Source organism: Harpia harpyja, chromosome 3 (genome assembly GCF_026419915.1).
Source record: "Harpia harpyja isolate bHarHar1 chromosome 3, bHarHar1 primary haplotype, whole genome shotgun sequence".
NCBI lineage: Eukaryota > Metazoa > Chordata > Aves > Accipitriformes > Accipitridae > Harpia > Harpia harpyja.
The window spans coordinates 64,971,085-64,993,712 of NC_068942.1; the positions used below are offsets into that span (position 1 = coordinate 64,971,085).

At 41.7% G+C, this 22,628-nt stretch overlaps 1 protein-coding gene across 1 annotated transcript in view; it reads right to left on the bottom strand.

Moving 5' to 3' along the window:
* The window catches only part of FBLN5 (fibulin 5), a 53,600-nt gene extending 30,972 nt beyond the window's left edge, over nt 1–22,628 (bottom strand). Inside the window, exons 1-4 of the mRNA XM_052783006.1 lie at nt 22,141–22,628; nt 19,940–19,994; nt 17,409–17,460; nt 15,991–16,233 (exon numbers count right to left, since the gene is read on the bottom strand). Coding sequence (XP_052638966.1) covers nt 15,991–16,233; nt 17,409–17,460; nt 19,940–19,994; nt 22,141–22,157 — 367 coding nt within the window. The 5' untranslated portion in view covers nt 22,158–22,628. The remainder of the gene's footprint in view (nt 1–15,990; nt 16,234–17,408; nt 17,461–19,939; nt 19,995–22,140) is intronic.

The window sequence follows — 22,628 nt, forward strand, 5'->3', positions numbered from 1 at the left end:
CTTCAGATATGCGACATGACAAAAGCTTTAACCGTTGCTCAAGCATGTTGTGCAAACAATTGAAGGAGTGAAGTACTGGAGACCTGATAATACAAGAGAGATTCTAGGTGTGCAGTATGTACATACCCCCAGAGAGAATTCAGTATGGATGCTCTAGTCACTCTCACAAGGTGCCTTGAAATCTTTAACATACATAAAAAAAGAGGACCCCATGCATGTATGTAAACAAGGGATCTCCATTATGTGGAACTGGTATAGTAATATGAGATTCATCACTAACTAATCTCTCACAAAGCTTCAGCAATCATCACCAGCATCTCATTCAGGAATGGACTGGATTCCAAGCTGCTTCACTTGAGCATGCAAGGAGGCTCCAGCCAGAAGTGGCATGGCTGTAGGTTGCTTCATGTCACTTGAACTGCGTGAGTCAAACACGCATGCAATGGAGACTACACTGTCTTCCTCCAGGAATCTAAGACCTTATTCCCTGAACCTAGGTGATAAAACCAGGGAAAAGAGCCTGGCTGCACCAACAGTGCTTGCAGAACGTGTGTCTGGACAGTGGGGCAGTTCTATATTTGCTTTAGAGGCTCTGTATTGCTGACCAGTTATACGTGACTCAACACTCACATCACTAGTCTGTCCAGGTGCAGCCACAAGCTCTGGAGGCAGTGGGAATTAGAAGTCCTTCTTAGGAAGGGAGAGCTTCAGAACTCTGCCCATGGCAGCAATCCTTGCCAGCTGCTCTAGGAGCTGTCGTGATTGACTACAAAGAGAGTGTTATGCTTGGCTCTAAGGGCATTGGGGAGCTTATCAGGGGAGAAAATTATTTTTCATATTTCATCTGAGTTTCAAATCTGTCCATGTGTCAGCATGCTTTATAACAATCTCAAAAGCACCACAAAGCCAAGGTAATTCTTATATAAATGTTAGGGCCTTTTGGGCTCTTTTGTAAGCAAAGAATCGGTAGTGGATGAAAGCCAGTGCAGAAGAAAAATCTTTGAGAATTATCCTCTGCAAATACTGGCTTCCAGGCTCAGACAGCTGTGTCCTCATTACTGTTAATAGCAAAGAGCTATGCATGTTGGGCAACATTCGTCTTTGAGTGTATACATAGCAAGCCATCTATTTATTTAGTTCTGTGGTGGTGATCATTGGAAAATGCCTATAATCCCTGCTCAAATAACTGGCTTTAACTCAGATTTGGCATTCACTGTTTTATAATGATTGAGCCATATTCGCTTGCAATGTTCCAAAAATTGCCGCCAGCCAACTGGGTTGCAAACCTTCCTGGATAAATGAAAACTGTGTGGATATGGGAGGTTTACTTTGTTCCAATTAGTGTGTGATGTGGATGTCTACTGGCAATTCTCCTGCTCTCCTTACTCTCAGTTCATGGCTTCCTGGAAAAAGAGGTATTTAATCTCAAGGGGCTTTTTCCCTTTCTCTCCCCCCACCCCCCACCCCGCCCTCTCTCTGTGTTTTAAACCCATTCAGCTACCTTTAATGCAAAAATTAAGACAGAAGCTTTCAAGATTTGTGAAATCCTGAGATAACAAGCCCTCAAAGCAGATGTGCTGAGCCTTTAGAAGCAGAAACTTGTGTTTTGTTAAGCCCCAAGAGCAGCCAGTTTTGAGCAGGACCAGGACAGGTTCTGGATGGTTGTGAAACTCCCAGGCAGGACAAGATGTGAGGCTGAAACTGCAGCAAAGAAAATTTATAATAAAAGTTAACTAACACTTGCAGGAGTCCAGTCCCTGGCCCCTGCCTGTCAATCAGTAAATCAGTTGAGATAAGGGCAGATCTTCTTCCCCTGTACTGATCCTGGTGTAAAACAAATGTGTTGATCTGGATGGTCTTGACTGAATTTGCATTCTGTGAAACTCAAGATTCACTTCACTGAAAAGCTGAGAATAAAATCCCTCACTTGTGGTTATTGCTTCTACTTCACTATATCAGCTTCCATCCAAAGATCTTACAGCACTTCAAAATCAATGCTAAAACTCAAAGTCTGTGTGATAAAGAAAATATCACTTACATTTTATGGGAGTCTTAGATAAATTAAAGGCTAGAACCAGTATCAGACACAGGCTCCTGCACTTCAGGCACTGCAGTCTCAGAACCATTGCACAAGCCATGCTGGAGTTGACCTCTGGAAGTCAGCCGGTCCAAGCTTCCACTGAAAGCAGGGGCAATTCAGTCAGGTTGCTCAGGGCTTTCTCCAGCTGAGGTTTGAATTTCTCCAAGGACACAACCTTCAGCCACAAACTTTATGAACCTCTGTTCCAGTGTCTGACCACCTTCACAGTGATAACATTTCTCCTTTATCTAATAAGCATTTCCAATGTTGCAACTTTTGCCCGTTCCTGTCCATGTGCACCTCTGAGATGAATCTGGCTTCATCTTCACTACACACTCACATTAGACAGTTGAAGACAGCAAGCAATACAATTCCCTCACCAGCCTCATCTTCCTAAGGCAGAGTAAACCCTCTTCTCTCAACTGGTCAATGTATGTTATGTGCTCCTACCCTCTAACCACCACAGTAGTCCTTTGCTGGATACCCTTCAGTATGCCCATGTCTTTCTTATGCCAGGGAAACAGTATGACTGGGAGAATTGGGTGCCTGTGAAGGCAACAGGAATCCACTGAACTCTCTCCTGGAGGTAGCTAAGAGAAAATACTCAGAATGCTTCTATATACAGATTAGTTGTAAACCTTGCTATCAATCAACGTAGTTCATCACAGTGGCAATATTTTGTGAATCTCTGCTTAATTTACTAGAAACTATTGAGATGGGAGAACTATTTCATTGGATGCTGTACAAACACAGCTAGAACCAGGACTGCCCTACTCACACATACAGATCTGCACTTTTTTGTCCCCAAAGCTTCAAGGTAAGTCTACCTTCTTTGCACTAGAATTCAGAAATTGCTGACTAGCACTAAAGGCTGAACACATGGCCAGTCATATTACCAATGTCACACGCAGTCTCACCAGCTCTCACAGTATCCATGAAAGCTCAGAAAGACACATGCTCACATTGAGCATTCCCAAGCCAAATGGTTCAATTCCAAGTAGCCTGGCCTGAAAAAACACGTTCTGTTTAGGTAATTAAAAGAAAAAAAAAAAAACAACCAAGTAAATAAATAAACAAAAAAGGCAATGTTCCCAACCAGCAGGAACATTTAATGTCTGTGGTTATTCCTGGAGCGCACTGCTGCTCTTACTCTCCAGAAGGCACATCCCAGTGAATTTTCCATCATGTAGGCCTGCTCTAGTGAAAAGCTAAATTACATTTTTTCCTTTATCATAGTTCTTTATTAGCCCCTTACTACCTCAAGGTCTCTGGTCATACTCAGTCATGCGAGAGAGCAATCACATTTCAGAAGGCACAATCTCCAGCACAGAAGCACGCCTAGCAAATCCTTAGCATGATTAGCATTTTACCGTTTGTAGTCTTTCTAATCATCTCCAGTCAATTACTGCTTAATTCAGCATTTCACATCCCTCCCCAGGTCAGAGGGAAAGAACCACAGATGGATCATATATTTCTGAAATGCTTTCATGTCCCAAGCTTCTAGATGTCAGCTTGAAATTTTGGTGGAGCAGAGTGTGATGTTGTTTTGTATCTTGTGACAATATGCATCCTTTATCAGCTTCAGAATGCACATGACCTGCTGGGCCATTAATGGATATACTGCAAATTGTCAGCTGCTAATTACATTTAGAGCTATTCTCCAATCTATGCCATAACTCTCTGGGCTCAAATCTACACTCAGGTTTTCAAAATTGCCTGGGGAACCTGGAGATAAAATTTTCACTTTTTTCAGTGTTGCAGCTTAACCGGCAGGCAGCTAAACACCACACAGCCATTCGCTCACTTCCCCCCAGTGGGATGGGGGAGAGAATCGGAAAAAAGGTAAAACTTGTGGGTTGAGATAAAGACTGTTTAATAGGACAGAAAAGGAAGGGAAAATAATAATAATGATAAAAGAACATACAAAACAAGTGATGGACAATGCAATTGCTCACCATACACTGACCAATGCCCAGCCAGTCGCCAAGCATCAGCCGCCACCCCCTGGGCAACTCCCTAGTTTTTTTGTTCAGCATGATGTCCTATGGTATGGAATACCCCGTTGGCCACTTTGGGTCAGCTGTCCTGACTGTGTCCCCTCCCAACTTCTTGTGCCCCTCCAGCCTTCTTGCTGGCTGGGCAGTATGAGAAACTGAAAAGTCCTTGACTTAGTGTAAGCACTGCTCAGCAACAGCTAAAACATCAGTGTGTTATCAACATTATTCTCATATTAAATCCAAAACACAGCACTATACCAGCTACTAGGAAGAAAATTAACTCTATCCCAGCCAAAACCAGGACATTCAATTAAAATCATAGGCAGTGTTGGAAGTCTTATGTGTAACCCTGTAAAAAAAAGTCTTATTCTCTCATGCCACTTTTCATCTATGACTAGTTAAACCTCTCAAAAATGTCAATGAGCCAAAAAGTCATGTTGCAAGCCAAAAAAAAAAACCAAAACCAAAAAGAAAATCACTGATTTCACTGAGAATTTTGTCCCCAAATGCAATGTACTATCTGAATAACATAATACAGGTTTTACAAAACCTTATCTTCAAATAACACTGATTTAGTGGGGAAGAACACCTCCTTCCTAAAGCTGGCATGCTACAGTCTTCTAGGATGACTGCATGAAACCAACTGATAGCTGTCAATGCACAGTTCTGGGCTATTCCATCACAAAGTCAGCTCTGCTTTTAATTAACATAATTTCAGTCTGCTTCTGAATTAAAGCTCCAGATGCAGTGCTTAGTGATTTACTGGCAACAAGTGGTGTATATATTGCTGCAGTCTGCCTCTGAAATACATGAGCATGATCCAAGGCTGCTCCAGCCTATGCCTGCTTTGGGATTCCCCACAGGGTTTGCAATAGCAGGAAATTAGCAGCGTGCTATAGCTTTCGGACCACATCTCCTCTCCTTGGCCCGGTTCCTGCTCCAGGAGTAAGGCATGGCAGTCTGGCAAACTGACTCTGAACTGCTCCAAGATTCCTCCTTCGGAAAGGGGATGTCAGGCTACCTGTTTAAGCTATCTCAGCTTTGCATTGCTCCACCATAGTGACAATAACTGTTATTTAATGGGTGGAGGCTCTTACCCATGCTATGAACTTTTCCCTGCAGCATTAGATAAAGCAGTTTTCTTTCGTGCCTCTGTGCACACTGGAAGCTGGAAATACACCAAAGGACTCAAAAGTACAGCAACTTAAAGATACCATACTTAAAAGATAACATCTATCCCACCCCCAACTTGTGCAAGACTCTTTCTTGCTAACAATTGTTCCAGGCACGTTTTAAATGTTTCTGCTGATATGTTTTGTACCATTCCTCTACTACAACATACCTAGTGTATTCTGCTGATACACTGCACTGTCATAAAGGGCTTTACTATGTTCAGTCAAAAAGTAATTTTCCTTCATTTCAGCAAATTACACCCTATTCAGGAATAATCATTCTTTTGTACCACCCACCATACACAACTTCTGCTTCTCTGACATTTACAGTTCAATTGCTGTCATCTTACCTCTAAGCTTTACGATATACTTAACTTTTAAAATCAGTCACCCTCAATAATGCCCCCAATTTACTGTTGCTCTATACAGAGATTATCTACATTTATCTGGTAGTAAAGTACTTACACTTAATGTCAGTATGTTGGATCCATTCTCAGCAGAACATACTGAAGGTCTATTCCCTCTCTGTTCTGGGATGAGAAGTCTTAGTAACACTGTCAGAAGCTGCGCCATGCTACACTGCTCTTGACATCACTTCTACTGTTCATCTTCCACCAGATGGCCATGTGTTAGGTTATCTTTTTGTCTGCTGCTGGGCTTCCAGTCCCTTAATTTCCTGACCACAACTGTAGCTTTTCTAGACTTCTGTGTATTACTGTTTGTACTATCTTCCCATTCAGTATCACCTATAGGTATGTTGGGGTTGTACCGCAAAACCAGTTAATGTCTTTGATCCAACCAGCAATTTACCAGCTCACCAGCTAATGCTTCATTTACACAGGGGGCTGGCTGGAAAACAAGAATTTTACTTCACACACACAAAAAAATTAGAAAATGGAAACAAGCTGAAAATATTAGAACAAAGCAGACATTAAAATTATTCTTTTCGTGGAAAACCAAAACAAAACCCAAACCAAACAACACAGTTTTAGTGTCAGACCAAGCAGTGGATCATGGATTCATTCAGACCCTGCAAGTTTATGATGCTCTCTTCTCCCCCTCCTCCTAGGCTCTCCCTGTTTAGCTGAAGCACCTCTTGTTTTTTTAGTGTCTGAATGCCTCATGAACACAAACAGATTTATTCTCACTGTAGTGGCATGTTATTGATGTAGAGCTGAACCATAGAAAAGCTAAGGAAATTTTCCAGAAGACTTATGATAAGTTCGTATATACACACTTGCAGGTGCCCAAATGAAGACACCATACACACCCTGACTTTCAGAAAGTGCTGAATGCCTCTGCCTGAAAACCTAGACCCCTCAAGGGTTTACAGCTGGTTGCTCAGATATTGAGATTCCTCAGATAAGTAGTCAATTCTGAAAACAATATTGAGCAAAGAGGTCTGAGGTCATACTGGCAACCTGTGGCAGACTGCAGGCCAGATCAACGGGCATTTACATGCAAAACTTCCACTGAGGATGAACGTCAGTGAAAGGAACCTAACCAAGCTTTGGGGATCTGGGCCTTCATTTCAGCTGTCCTTTCACCTATACTACAGCCCTATCATCTGGACCATCCTTCTCCTCACACTGCAGCGTGGTCTTATACCACAGGGCACCTGCAACCATGAGTTACAGTTGAAAAGAACTAAAAGCAGAGAGGGTTTTGCTGGTGTTAAAACTGAAGATAGACTTCAGCGCATCTTGTCATCCCCAACAGGCAGCATGTCCCAGCCAAGAGGCAGAACACTGAAACTACTCCCCTGAACTGGGCTGGTGAGGTGTAACTCCCATTCATCTTCTGGTAGCTTTATTTTCTTTGAAAAATCATCTCATCTCATTGAATGGGAAGCCAGTCAATTGGCAGATGAAGGGGTCAGAGCCTGTTAAACTCCACACAACATCAGGCAGCTCTTCCATTTCTGCGTGGCAGCTCTGTCATGGGTCCGGTGTCTTAGGGACAACACAATGGAGCAATGCCAGCACTCTGCCTATAGACTCTGGCAAAACATATGGTCCATCTGGCTGATTTATATTGGCAAAGGAGCCAATTAATATTTTCTATATATTTTGGCTTAACATCTTGATTGTGACATATAACCATGGCCAATTTCAGGCTGGAACCAAGTGAAAAGAAACAAAGCTGACCCAAAAAATATAAGGGAAAGGCCAAGAAAAACAGTGACTTTTAAGTCATTGAGAACACTGCCATCTCTAGGCACTGTGGGTGCTGCAAATATATGCAAAAATTAACATAGGCCTGAGCAGAGTGCTGGTGCTATGGAGGGCACTGAAAATAAATAAGCCTTCCAGGTAAGGAGAGACACTATCACGTACTGAACTCTGCACGTTATGCCACAAGGAGGTAGAGAAGGCGTCACTCATGCAACCATAGTCCTTGAGGGTCCCAGCAGAAAGCTAGGCATGGACTGTCATCCACAGCCAAAACAGACACCCATAAGAAAATGAGAGAACATGCCACAGAGCCAATGGATTGGGGAAGGGTACTCATGAAGTCTGTCAATCTTCTTAATTTTCTTTTAAGCCCTGTAATTGTCTAGTTGGCGGGACTGCCTTGCATGACAGCTATCCCACAAAGGAAAGCTCACAAAATCTGCTCCAGAGCAGACAGAGCTAATTGGTACCTAGTGGCTTTAACTGATCTGGCACTGCTGAAATCCCTGGAAGTAAGACATAATAAAGGCAAGGCGGCCACAAAGCCCCACGTATCAAACCGCTGTTAGCAGTGAAGACTAAGGCGTCATTCAGAGATTAACAGCAGGGGTGAGAGCCCTGCCCTGGCCAGCACATGCCTGAGGATATGGCAGGCTGGGCATGATTACTGCTCCTCTGAAGTGAGTCAGATATAACCTCCTACCAGCTAGCTCTTGGTGACAACTGAAGTCTACGTATTATCTGGCTCAGAGCCCAGTGACCAATAACCCCCAGTTCAGAGACCGAGCTTAACCAAGGCCATTAAACCAACCAAAACCCAGAGTATCATTTAAACCTCTTTCCCTTGCATACCCTTTCCCTCTGCAGTCTACAAAGCACAAGGGAGATGGGATTCCTGGGTTCTCGCCTCCTTGTATACCAAAGTATCATACAATTTCAAGAAAGAGGGAAAACTAAAGCACGTCATGAAATAGAGAGTTCACAGTCTAGAGAGATTTTAACCTTCCTGTGTCTGGACTGTGGCCTGCACATCTAACAAGACAGGGACATTGTCCCTTCTGTGCTTACGACCCTCCTCTGCATGCAAACCAGTTACGTTTTGTAATGTGACACTTTCTCATTCAGCTGTCCCCCTCCATATGCCACTGTGCTTCCCTCCTGGCTCCCAGCCTCAGTACAGAAGAAACCAGAAAACTTTTAATCACCCCTAATAACAGGTGAAGACACTTCCACAAACAGAATCAGTTTAGCTCAAGCTAAAGTTGAAAGCAAAATCAAACAATCCTGGTGGCCACAGTTTTTAACCGTAAGGTGATCTTCTGACCAGCTGTCTATTCTTCCCTCACAATGTCTAGGAAATCCTTATCATCGTATCAGGAGTCCGGCAGAAGGAAAATATGTTACCAAACTTCCTGACCACAGTGGCTTAGGCTCAAGACAGATTAGTGTAAACCTAATAAATTCGTTGCAAGAACTTCTGCTCCAAGATCCTAAAATCTTCACCAAAGTCATTTGGGACCGTAATCAGAGGTCTAAGAGTTTTTGGGCTCCAGCTGACTATCCAGCTATCTACCCATGACTGTAGTTCAGTCAAGTTCAGTTGTGGCTATACTGTAGTTGTGTTTATTTCATTTTCCCTTCTCACATCATCACACATAAATACAGTCAGTCAGTGACGCTTTAAAGGCACTGACCATGCAGAACGATGGACTTGCACTTACTGTTACACTTTTTGCCATATGCAGGAGCCTGTTATTTTTCATTCCAGTACACAGAGATGCCAGTTTTCTCAATAACATGCCAGCCTTCTTGGCTTGCATGTTATATTTCTTGGTTCGGTGTTACTCATTTCTTTGTGAGTAGTAGAAGCTTCACAAATAAACGAAGCACCCGCCTGTGCTTTAACCACCAGACCGTACTCCTCCCACACTGCACTTAGTGAGGAATGAAAGAAGGAATAATCCAAGCCACAGAAGGCTCAGTTTACCCTGCTACAGACAGATACATACAGCAACCTTTTCTATCAAGCCAACTCCTCCACCACAAATGGATTCACTTCGGTGAAAAGCAGCATTTCCACCCTCATTCTCCTTGGTAAATTCTGCTGGGGGAGGATACATTTATTGGTGATCAAATTTCTGTAGGAATGACCCTACTGATGGACACTACTAGAGGGACTAGCTGAATGTTGCCTTTCCTCAGCCCTGGCCCATCCTCCATGCTGGTGCAATGGTTTCCTGAGGGAGGAAGGAGCTGTGAGTGTTTTCAGATGTACCCTTTTACCCATTTTATGGTCAACTCATGATTACCTTTATGAAGATTGTTGGGGTTGTGAATAGAACTGGCCATCAGATCAGACACACTGAGGCTGGACCCAGAAGAATTATAGTTATGTTTGTCTGGAGCTGTAGAATGTGGGTTTATCCAATAGGATAGGGCTATGTTAAGTATGTCTGTACTCTATGATGTTAATGATCCTTCTTCTTCCATTAGTCCCCTTGCATATGGTTTTCTGTCTTAATGTACATAGTTTGTATTTTCCACCTGTTTATTTTACCTGGCTTGTCTAGTCTCATTACATTAGATAATCAAGGGTCAACCATCTTGAATTGTGCTAAAACACAAAATAAGCACAGCATAAATAGATGGTGACTGAAAAACACCAGGATCAAATAACCACTGAAAGCTTTTGTAGCACAGGTATTCCTGAAGTAAATGGGAGATACTGATAAAGTTCTGGGACTTTCCCTCTCCTCTGATCTATGCAGAAATATAGACAAAAGTGCCCTGTGATTTCCAACCAGTTTAGTGCACTAGGGAAGTAAGTTTGTTCCACATGTCTCACTTTGAGCTTCACTGTTGTAGGATTATTAAACTGCGCCTTTTTTCTCCTGTTTACATATTTTTACATGATACTTGTCAAGGAGTTATCTCAGTACCTATCATCTACTTGTGAAATTATCCTTGGTACAATCCTGAAAATGAATTATTATTTCAGTTTACACAGAATGACCTGAAGCCCCCAAATACCCAGCACATTTATCTATGGCAAAGTCAGGAAATGAATGCAAAATCCTCCAACCCAAGCCTTAGCCACCAACTATAGCTTCTTCTTAAGATGGTTCAGAGGCAACTTTTCTGTTGCTATGGCAGCATGAGGTCTGAATTTATTTTTCTCTATACAAAACCCGACAGGAAAACCATCTTAACAATAAAGGCTACACATCATGTCCCTTAATTTAATCAGGAGTTGTCATCAATTACATATCCTTTCAGGAAGCTGCCCTCAACCTCTTGCAGAACCTATTCTCATGCAATCTTTCTTTTTTTTCCTAGTTAATTTGGACATGATGGCAGTGCTGCCCTAACAGGGACCATACATAGCCTTCAGGAACTGGCCCTCTGGAATAGCAAAAGAGATTGTCCCACAGACCAAGAGGGAAAGGGAAAGACACAGAGCTGAACCAAATAGAGTTAAAAAAGGCAATGGCAGGAGTGGATTCCATTTATATTTCCCTTACACAACCCCTTCCAGGGCATAATTTCCTTGCTACTTTTCCCTCCTTTTCTTTCTCCTGTTTCTATATGCCCGGAGAGGTCACTAGAAAAGTCACTATTAGGAGGCAGCCTGGCTTAGTGGCTAAGCCATTGGATAAGGAATTCTGGGCTCTAACCCCAGCACAGCCATAGGCCTGCCACAAGACCTGGGCACCTCCTTTCAGTTCTCTGTATCTTCATTTCCCTCCCCTCTCCCCAGACACGCACATCTGGTTCCTTTATTTTGCCTGAAAACTCATCTAGACATAGGCTGTTCTTAACAAGGTTGCACACAGGGCAGGTCAATACAATTGCAGGCTTAGATGTGGGTTTTAGGTATGCTTGCAATATAAATGATAATGATCTAAAACCCATCTGTGCAAAGGTAATGTTTTGAAGAAAGGCGTTTCACTCCACGAATGTAGGACTGGGGACCTGGAGGTGGGGAATGCAGGAGGTCCTGGCAGTCTGAGAAATGAGGAAAGCTGTAGCAATGACCATTCCACAGATGAGGCCTTGAAGAACAATTCTCTCTTACACTTGGAAAGAGCATCTTTCCATTTCCCTCTGTTTTTGTGCTTCTTCCTTTTAGTTTTTGCTTTAAAAGTAAAGATGATGTCTTTTTTTTTTTTTTAATTAACTCCTCTGGCCTTCTGCCTTCTTTCTGTCTCTCGGTCATACTCCTCTTGCCTTATGCTTATACCTTTCCTAATACCTACTTCTCTATCTTTGTGGTCTGCTTTCTCTGATCCTTCCATTCAACCCTCTTAGATGCCTCCCCACCCCCATCATCTCTTCACACTGTGTATGTGCATTAATCGGAAAGAAAGCAAAAATAAGAGCCCACCCATTATAGTTCTTTCCACAATGCCCAGAAGGATCTGTCTTTGAGGCATGTTTTAAAGATCATTGTAAATCAGGAAACAGCAAGGTGGAGTGAAGGGAAACTGGAAAGAGCTCTCAGCTTATGAATATATAATGCAAGAACATGGGCCTTCACTCCAGTTTAATCTTGCCAACAGTTACTAGACCAAGTTCCTTGAAAAAAAGTCATTATTATGACTAACCAGTCTGTATTTATAGAGAAGTAGCATTAGAAGACAAACAGTTCAAGCAGCGCTCTTGCGCTAGATGTTCTTTGCTTTTTCCTGTATGTGGTCTTTTATTTCAGCATTAATTGTGGTTATAAATCATTCCTAACCTGCTTTGGAATGAGTTTACACAGACTTCATGCTGTTGAAGACATAGTACATTTATACATACAAGATATAAAGCATTCAGCAACTCCAGGGGTAAAAATACCATGTATCAGGAATCAAACCTACAGAAGATTTAAAAAGTAATTATCACTAAAATATTTCTCTGCTTCTTGCCACAAATGGCTACAGCTACTTCTGCACCATGCAGAGGACACTGGAGTGGGCAAAGTGGTCAGTGACAGGTGTCTTTGAGAGGCGCTTGTGCCAGGAAAGGTTTTGTTTTCACAAAGGACGAGGTCTGGAGATAAAAGAGTCTTGTTAAGAGTGAGTGGTGAACAGGATGGGGAAGGAATGTGGACACCTAACCCCTGCCTATGACCATGCAGGCCAGAAAGGATGAGGCCAAAAAAGCCTGAAAGGGAGAAGAATGACTTATATTTATTTTTTTGCTGTGTTGGAATATATCAGCCCCACGAGGGGGAATGTTATTTGAACCACCCGGGGTGCACATTCCTCTGAGAGCCAGGGAACGTGGAGCCTTGGCAGGCAGGCCAGATGCCAGGCTGGGACAGAGCGACCCTCTCGCAGCCTTCCGATGTTTTCTGTCAGCTCCAGCAAAGAAGAGGATAAAAAAAACCCCCAGAGCTTGTTAAATCTCATACAGCTTTCAGATCAAATTTTTATCCTGTTTCACTTTGGAAGTCTCTTGAACAAGCTCAGCGCTTCAAAGCTGAGGCTGCAAATCTCCCAGGGAAGGTTCCTGTGTTTAATAAGCTGTTTTGACTGGAATTCAAAGAGAAAGTAAAGATTTCTGTTGGCCTAGCAATAGAAAATGTGGCCCAGACCTGTAACCCCATATCTGACCAGACAAAAATGTGTACTCTGTTAAAAACTGGAGATTTCTCAGAAACATTGGCATTAAAATAGTTCTGGTTCCCCTGAAGTCAGTAGCAAAAAGTCTCATCATCTCTAATGGAAATACCTGTGACTAATTTTATTTGGAAAGAAGGTGCTGGAAGGTGGTGCCAGAACACCAATATAACAAACCTGTAAGTTATATAGTGGCTCAGCTACTGGGCAAAACAGCTTCCAGTGTATTCTTTTTAACCATTCCACCACAAAGTTAACCCTTGAAGTGCTTCGTATCCTAAAAGCATGCTGAATGCTGACAAGCAGGAAAGCATAGAGCAACTGAAATACCATTAACATCAGCAATGCTTATAATTAGCTTATAATAGGATGGAGCCATGATTCATGTGATTCAAACTTTCTTGAATGACCTGGGTAAAATTTTGGTCGCTCCTGAGGACCCTGTCAAGTTTCTCTGGTGTCTTGTCTCTAATGCCTTCAAGCATGAAACTGCACATCACCCTCTTAACCGCACCAGAAGTCCTGGAAACAGGGGATCAGGCCTTTCTACCACCACTGCAGTGAGACATGTACTCGTACCACTTCCCTTGGTATCCACACTTTCCATCCTAGGGCACACAGATACAAAAATAAATACTGCATCAAGACAGTGAATGTCTCCAGAGGATTTCACTAAATGAAAAATGAAATCTAACTCCAGCAGAGACCCCTTCGCTCTGACAGGTCTTGTTTTCTTTGTTTTTCTTCCTTTAACACAAATACGATCCACCATCTGCCCAAATTCAAACCTGATGTAGACTTTCAAAAACTACTCCCAGCTAACTGCAGTACTCAAATGGCAGTCTGTTCTTTCCCATCTATTTTTGTTAATGTCTCTATTCATCAAACTTTCCCTCACAATTAAATTCCCATATTTGAAAGTTAAAGTGACAGAAGCGAACAGCCCTTACTGAAGAAAGCATTAGTCCTCACATTTCTGCCAGCACGGATACGAATGAACATATATGCCCTTTGCAGGCTGGAAGGTCCACTGTAAAAGTTTCCAAAATCCACCTGTTTTGATTAATATGGTTTGCATGCAGCAGGCCGGACACAGTAAAATACAGGGGTTTCATTTCCCTTTTGCTTTCAGCATGTCTTTCCCACTACCTGCCCCATTTCCTGATTCATCTACATCAAAGTTAGCAAAATGAAAACACTCCTGGAAATCTACAAATCAGTAAATAAAATAACTGAGGCTGATCGATTTGCTCAGATGAGGAGGACTACTTGCAATTTTCAAAGAAATGGATAGTATACATGCTTATTTCTACAGCAGACTCATCAGTTATCCCAGGATTTCAAAACTCCTAATTAAAAAAAACAGGTTTTTTTTAATTTTCCAGTAGGTATTAGTACTAGCACTGGTTAGAAAATACATTTTTCCCACCTTGGAACGTAATGAGGGCAATGATTCAAATACAGAAAAATGTGCCGCAAAGTAGCTGAATTTAAATCTAGACTCTCATGGCTCCTGTGAAGCATTATGGTCTCCTCACTAGGGAAGCAAACAAAGTACATAATCTGAAGCCAAGTCCTGCCAGAAATTTCAGACAATAGGGCAGAATCAGCCCAAAAGACAAGTCAGTTTTAGCTCTTGTGTTGTTCTGGAGCAGCATTCAGAAAGAAATGTTCTGAGTTAAATGCAGTTCCTTAGTCTAAAGGCAGGCAAAATTCTCCGCTGAAAGCTCATATCTCTGTGGTTTGGGCTTTTTTTTCCTTGTCAAAGACCAGTCCTACTTAAAAAAAGATTTTTATAAAAACCTTCAGACAATTAGCTACATGTAATAACAGATAAACCCCTCACTTTATCATAAGGACAACTGAGACACAGAAATAAGTAGTGGTTACAGATTAACTTTGTGGTAGACCTGTGGACTACATCTCCAGCATTTACCCTGAGCAGCCACCAGTGATCAGTTTGATCCTGATCTCTTGATTCTAAGTTTGGCATCAAAATAAATATTTTGGCCAGTGGAATTTACTTTCATTTAGTTCAAAAATTTTCTCTCCGTTCCTTCATAAGATGACAGTATCAAAAGCAAGCAAACCAAAGGGATATAATCTAAGTCTCCCCTAAATTTGAGTAACACAGGAGCAGCTTATATCTAAGTTAAACACAGTATAAAATGGAGTAAGTGGAATCAGAATCTAGCAAAAGATGCAAAAGTAGAAAAACTACCAACACAAGAAATTTTTCAAAAGGTTATTTGGTCTTTGTATTGGAGATTGGGGAATATCAAGGTGCTAAGACAACGTCAATGCTTTGCTAGGGCAGCGATTCTTTCCCTGTGTGTTTGTGCAGTGCCTTGAACAAGGGAGTTCCAGTCTCAGCTGAAGTCTATAGTCATTAAAGCAATGGTAGTGCTAACAGTTGTGTACCAGCCTCTACATAAGAAACATATGTGCTCCAAAGGGCTCATAGTCTAAGTGAAGAACGCAAAGCATGGGAGGAAACAATCCTTATTTATACCATCTACAGGAGGAAGATGGAGGTCCAGAAATCTGAACGTCACATACTGCCAACAACTGAATCAAGGTTTCCTCAGTCCCCATCTAACACTTCAAATGGAGGGCCATCTTCTCTCTCAAGGACAGAATCATAAGCATAAAAAGCATGCCTTTGATGCACTAACAAATGACCTGCCATCAGATAGTTCTTTATCTCATAAAAACATTATTTCTGTCATAAAAGTGGGTTTCCTGATTAAATAATAGGACTAAATCGTATCTTAGCTTGCATTGAATAATGACTATGTGAAACGTACAGCTCACATCCTTCAAAAAAAAAGCAGCTGAACTTCAAAATACTGGACTTGAGTGATTCAATAACTAAAGGACAATTGCAGGACAATTGTTTCTGCAATGTCAGACAAGATTTAATATAAATAAAAATATAGAATAAAGATTTCTACTACTTACCAACACACTGATTGTTTTCATCCAACTGGTAACCAAATCGACAGATCAGAGGTCTTGTAACAGTAGGGTAGTTAGGAACGGGGCCTGGTGCTGGGGGCGGTGGATAAATATTTGAATAAGGATTCAGATATGGTGATCGATACACTGGGTTTGTTCGGGGTACGCATAAATAGCCACCATTCTGATTGACACACACCATATCTCCTCTGCAGGCCTCAGGAATAGTCCGACATTCATCAATATCTGGAAGGAAATTGCAAAAGTTAAATGAGTGATTGCTTCTAATGGGACCTATCCAAAAAATAGTTAACACATTTGTCTCAAGGCTTCGCTAAAAAATTTGATACTGTCTTTGAACGGAAAAGCTAATCTTTCCTTGTGGAGCCTCACTTTGAAGTTAGAACATACTAAAACAGGAAACATCCCATATATTCAACATATCCTGTGTTCTACTTGTTTTACTTCATTATTAGAGGGTAGAGGGAGAGGGGAAAGCCTGCTTTGTTATTCCATAAATGTTCAGTTTAAACACTGATTTACACATGGCTACGGCATGCTACTGCCTGTTCCTGCTAGAGGGTCTGTCCAAACCACAACATGCAGATCAGGATTTCAAACATTGGTGGTTTGGTTTGCCCAGCTGTGAAACTTGGATCCTGATTTGGAACTCCCGAGATCCCTCCCACAGAAAAAGTTAGGGATATTCAAATCTGGGGACATGGTTCAGGCCTCTTTCTTGCTCTGATTGAGATCGTTGCTGAATTAAATTTAGAAAGATACAAATGGTTTAGCCAAACTGAGCATTCACCTGGTTCTCGGGGCACAGAAGCAGTGGACTGCTATGACAGGGCGAGCAATCTTTTGCTGATTTTTCCCTTATTTTTTGAGTGACTTTAATGCATGCAGAAGATGCTGCCCTGGAGACTGAATGCCTTTGATAAAAAGATGTCCTAGGGCAAAGTGCATGTTTCCCTATATTGCCTCAACAATTTACTTGGAGTTTCAACACGCTCAGCAGGTAGACTTTATCTGAGCCTCCAGGTGGAGGCTGCCAACAAAGACAGTAAATACTAGAGTTTGAAGGAGGAGGAGAAGGAGAAGGAGGGTGAACAACCCTTGCCATTTGACAACTAGACTGAGCTGCCTTCAAAATGTATCACTGCTATTTGAGAAGCACTGACAGCCAGTTAGTATCTCAACAATGTCAAAGATCAGTATATACTTGCGCTATGTAAACACACACACATATTTATATATGTACATATAAATTTTTGTATATAAATATACACAAACACACATATTTGTCACACAGCAAGAACTTTTCAACTAAAACATACTAACAGCAGCACAATGTTAACTCAATAAAGTCAGGATTTCTGAACCCCAATTGAAATGTATTGTTTTAATGAAAGTCCTACCTAAGCATTGCCCAGAGGCACGATCCAGGTCAAACCCATTAGTGCATTGTTGCTAGAATGAGAAAACAAAGGACACTCAGTGACTGTGGAATGAGAGGGTTGCAAGAGTCAAATGCTCATCTGGATTACTATGCTTAGTACAATTGTTCAGCACTCTACAGTACACCAAGATAAAGTCCCTTCCCCGAAAGAAAGTCAGCAAGGCATGAAGCTGGGGCCTCAGCACATCTGCCAGCCCCTTAACTCAGAAGGTAGTTCTCTCAGGTGGTGACAGTGTCAGGCTGTTCCTCTCCCCGGGGGGTAACCAACGCGTAATGTGTGATGGGCTCCATACCAGGTTTTAACACAGAAGTTACATTCTTCTGTTTTGGGGTCTTGTGTTTGCCAGCACAGGGGGGTTCAGTTAAAAGGTACTAGCTAACCTCTCTAACTGGCTCTAAAACTCTACAGATATACCATTCAGTACATACGTCTCAACATGTGAGGCATCTGACTGAACTGAAGCCACAGTTAAAACATAACTAGCTTAATAAAAGTAAGGCTTTTCGTTTACACCAAACGTTTTGATTTTTAGAGGATAAATCTTTAGATGACACATGTTGTAAGCATGCAAGGTTACTGGAAGCCTTGTTCCTTCCTATCCGGTGGTGCTGGTCTTTATCAGGGTTTCAACCTTGAGTCTTCAGCACCTCATTGGTGACTTGCAGTATTTCTAAACCAGTAAGAGTCCTGGTGATGATTGTGTCAAAGCCCATTAAAACGATTCCCTGCTCTCCCTAGTTTTTAACTGGGCCTCCAGCTATTGAGGAACGGGCCAAGCGGTTGACACAACCACAGGATCCTGCCAGTAAATAGGTTATACTAAGGAATGTAAGCAAGAGATATCCAGAAAACAGGAATCACTGAAGTAACCAGAGGGCAGAGGGATGGAGTGTCTTCAAGATTCTTCCTTTTTTGTTGTTGTTAAATGATAAAGACACTTATTTTTGGACTTTGTGGAAGAAATCAGTGGAACAGTAAAGTACTTGGTTCATGTTTGGAAAAGTAGTAAGTTGTAGATGGGAGACAAGGGGTTAGAGGACTAAGTCAGTGGAAGTGGGCCATTGCAGGAACTAGGGAGGGGACATGAAGTGAAACACGTGGCACTGTTTGGACTGCATCTGCCACTTGCACATATGAATACACAAAACCACTGCTAAAAGTGTCAAACAAGTATGAAGGAATTCTGCCTTCATTTATTTTGGCATTCTGAGATGTTTTGGTATCATGTTGTGGAAAGCCAAAATATTCTGATGGGAAAATGTATAATCATCAGCCTCATGTTTTAAAGAATGTACGTAGTCTACCTTTTGTTCTCTTTGCTGTGCTGTGGTGTGTAGACTACACCTAGGTTAATAGGAAAAGTTAAGATAGTGTTTAACAAAATTTTTGGGTGGGGGACAGTAAGCAATCGTTCAGAAGCACTGAAACTATCGTAGAACTGGTTTCAACAACTTTCTAGAACTTTTTTCTGGAAAAGATTCCAATATTGTCAGACTGACCAGTTTCAATATCTTCAGAAAGAATTTGTTGCTATCACTTTGGTTTCAAGTTGCTTTTTGCTTAGACTTCAAAAATCAATTTATGGTACAAGTTGATTTTATAAAAATCACAATGGAAACAATATTTTTGAAATTATAAAAACAAACCCTTAAACACATCTCAAAAATTCTCCAGGGGCATGAAAAGCATTTCCCATACAGATCCAATGTTCACAAAAATATCAATAAGCATGCGATGTGCAGGAAATTTTCAATGTAATAGAAAAAAAAACAACTACATTTCAGAGACTTTTGGCAAAGGTATTTAGAAACACAGCTCTGCACACTAAGTATATCTGGAGTATCAACTAGGAATCCAAACTTAACATGCCTTTGGGAACCATTTTTCCTAATTTAAAGTCCAAATGGAGCCCAAGAACACAAAGAACTAATGCTTCTGCTATTTCAAGAACTGGACTGCTTTACTTCCATCCACCCTCAAAAGCCCTGCCTCTTGAACAAAAATGTTTCGGGCATAAATTAAAATGAAAACTAGGATACAGTCATTCAGGATCACGGTCCAAAATTAAACAGTCTTAAGACAAGATCCTGCTATACACAGAAAATGCCTATTTATATGAATAAGTTTTCCAAGAGGGGATGTTCCCCACCACGGAACTGAGCTGTCCCTGCTCTCGTGGGATGGCTTTTCTTATTTCCTTTTCCAGAATTGTTCAGTTCAGAGGCAGAATCAAGTTTTCAGTGAGGTCCAGGTTTCTACAGGGATATTTTGCTGAGCTGGCAAGGATGAGTCAATAAGCTCAGTCCATGTTCAACTCCAGAATCCTGCTGGCTCCAAGTTCTCCCCTCTAAACTCTTAGACCACACAGCTTCCTTTTCATGTAAACCCCAGACCACAGAGCTTCCTATTCACCTGCTAGCCAGTTAAATCTCATGCCATATAGCGCTTCAGTACAAAACAGTACATAGATCCCTGCGTGTGCTGCTCACCTGTGCTTTTCCAGGGCTTGAAAGGCAGACGGCCAGTGTGAAAGCAGTCAGTATCCTGTAATGTGCATAGAAAATAGGCTGAAAACCTTCTGATATGCAGGCTCATTACATAGCATTAAATACACATGGGCAAGCTAATTTCTAGTGACACTTCAGTGTATTCCACAGAGTTTTGCTATTATGAATTTGGCCTCTGGAGAAGGAATAATACAACTGTGGGCCAGATTCGGAGCTCCAAGTCACTAATTTTACTACGGTTTTATGCAACTGGGATCAGAATCAGACTGTCCATGTCTATTAACTAACCTACTTTTTATGACACCCCGTGCAGCAGCTGTTTAATGAACAAGTATGCAATATTCGATAAAGCATTTTTGCCCCTCTCTGACACATTTCTTTTGAGAATATAAAAGTTTTTCTTGCACATTATGCACATTTTACAGATGGGTAAACTAGAGCACAGGCCCTGCCTAAGCTCAGAGTGCAACGCATTGGCAGGGCTGCAGACATGTCATGCAGGAGGTCCTGAATCCAAGCCAGTTGCTCTAACCGCTAAACCGCATTTCATCCCCAGGAGACTATATTTGAGATTAATCCATTTTCTTAGGGCCAGATTCTGCCCCTTTACTCAATCTTGAGTAATACGTTGCTCTGCAAGTAGACGCACTTGCAGAGTGTCATCAGCTACTACAAGTTGCTATCTTCAATGGAGCCTTCCCCAGTTATATCATCTTAGCATCTAGTGGGACTCACTGGGTCTCTTCACTGCAAGTGAAAGAAGGGGATCCCTTGCTAAGAGAGTTTTATGACTACTTTTGGAACTCCTTACCTGGAGCATAAAAAGTCTGGTCATCTAAGTATTTACTAACAGACAGAAAACCAGGAAAGGACAGTAAGAAATGATTTTTTTCTATGTACTATGTATTTCAGTGTTTTGCCACTGCCTTATATAAAACTCCCTCTCACTACAATTAGACCCACCTCTTGCTTATCTTGGATTCTAGTTCTGAATGGCAATTGTATACAATACATTCCCACAAAGCCAGTACAGGAAGCAAGGGATATTTTAGGTAGCCTTAGTTCTGCTACCCAAGAAAGCTGCCAACTTTCTCTCTTAGAGCTGTCTTTGATTTCCAGTGCAAACTGAGCTGCTGAACAAGACCTACAAATGCATCAGACAAAACCACACACAAACAGTGACCGACACATTTGGACAAATTTGTTTTAAATGAGGAGACAGGCACAAGTTCTGAAAAGTAAACATAAACCTAAAATGGTTGTTCATAGTGCTGCGGAGACAGATCGTGCTTGTTGGCAGCTTTTGAGTGACAAGGGAAGGCAAATTCTGCACAGACTTTTCCTTAGAGTTGGATGCAAAGAATTCAAAGTACAATGTATATCCATTTAGGTTTGCACTTCATTTATTGATTCCTCAAATCTTTTTGAAGAGATTTTAAAGCATGCCCTGATATAAAGATTGCATACTTACTTTGCATATAGTAAGAACAGCACTAGAAGGAAATAGAACAGGTTATAGCTGAACGTCAACATACCTAGCAACTGGGCTACGCTCTACGTTATTACAGAGCAGCGCGCGCTAACAAAATCCCCTATAAAACTGGTCAGACAAAATTCATACGTTTCTAGACAGTCTTTAGTTTCCGTTGTTACAAGATGATATATTCTTTCCTTTGGGGGGGGGGGGGCTGACCTTATTGCCTCATACGTGTTCTGCCTGCAACCACCATCTCAATTTGCTCATTACTTTAGATGTCAAATCCCCTCAAGAATTATTAATAGACATACAGCACAACCTATCAACACTGTATGCAGCTGGTCATAGTAGCTTGCCCAGCAGGCAAAATATTTTAAACTAGTAATTAACTTCTGCAATAGTAACTAATTAGCTTCAAATCAATCACTGTAACCAGCAGGATTGTTTGCTGTCGCAATTCAGCACTCCCCGCGGATGCCGGGGTTCCTAAAGAGCAGAGTATAAGCACAGATCAAGAAGGAACTCGTCAGAGACGGCACAGCTTTAATAACAGACAGATCGTCTTTCCCCACCTCTGACCATTGAGATCCTGTCTCTTTGCAAATGGCTTTAGCAAGTGGATTGGCATACCGAATCCCTGCCACAGATATTTTCCACAAGTAGGTTTCCCTTCAGTAAGTAAAGAAGTTTCATGCATACCACTTACCTTTTTAATCCTTGCATGTCCAAAACCGTCGGGGAAAGGTGGAAAAAAACCAGAGCCTGTGCTGATGAATAACTAGAAAGTTTTTCCAAACATTACCCTCTGCTAACACTTCAGTTCCTCAGTCATTTATAGTCCAAAGAATGAAATTGCAAGTAATGGAGAAGATCGGGAGCCGTCTGTACCTCCTCAGACACTGGAGAGAATACAGAGAAAGCACCTGGTTTTGCTTAGTTCTCTTCTGTAATTCAGCATTAAACCAATTGGAGGAGGAATGTTAAAAATGAACACTTCATTTTCTAAGTATGTTAAACAATGCAAATGGGGGCCTCAGCCTGGGACAGCTGGTTTAGATTACAAAGCTCACCAACTGGCTAGACTCCTCACAACAACCTCGAGGAGCCTGCCAGGATAAAACACTAACAGCTTGAAGGAAAGCCTCTCCCGCTGCAAACTTCACAGTTAAATGTGCCTCAGAGCAGAGAGCACCG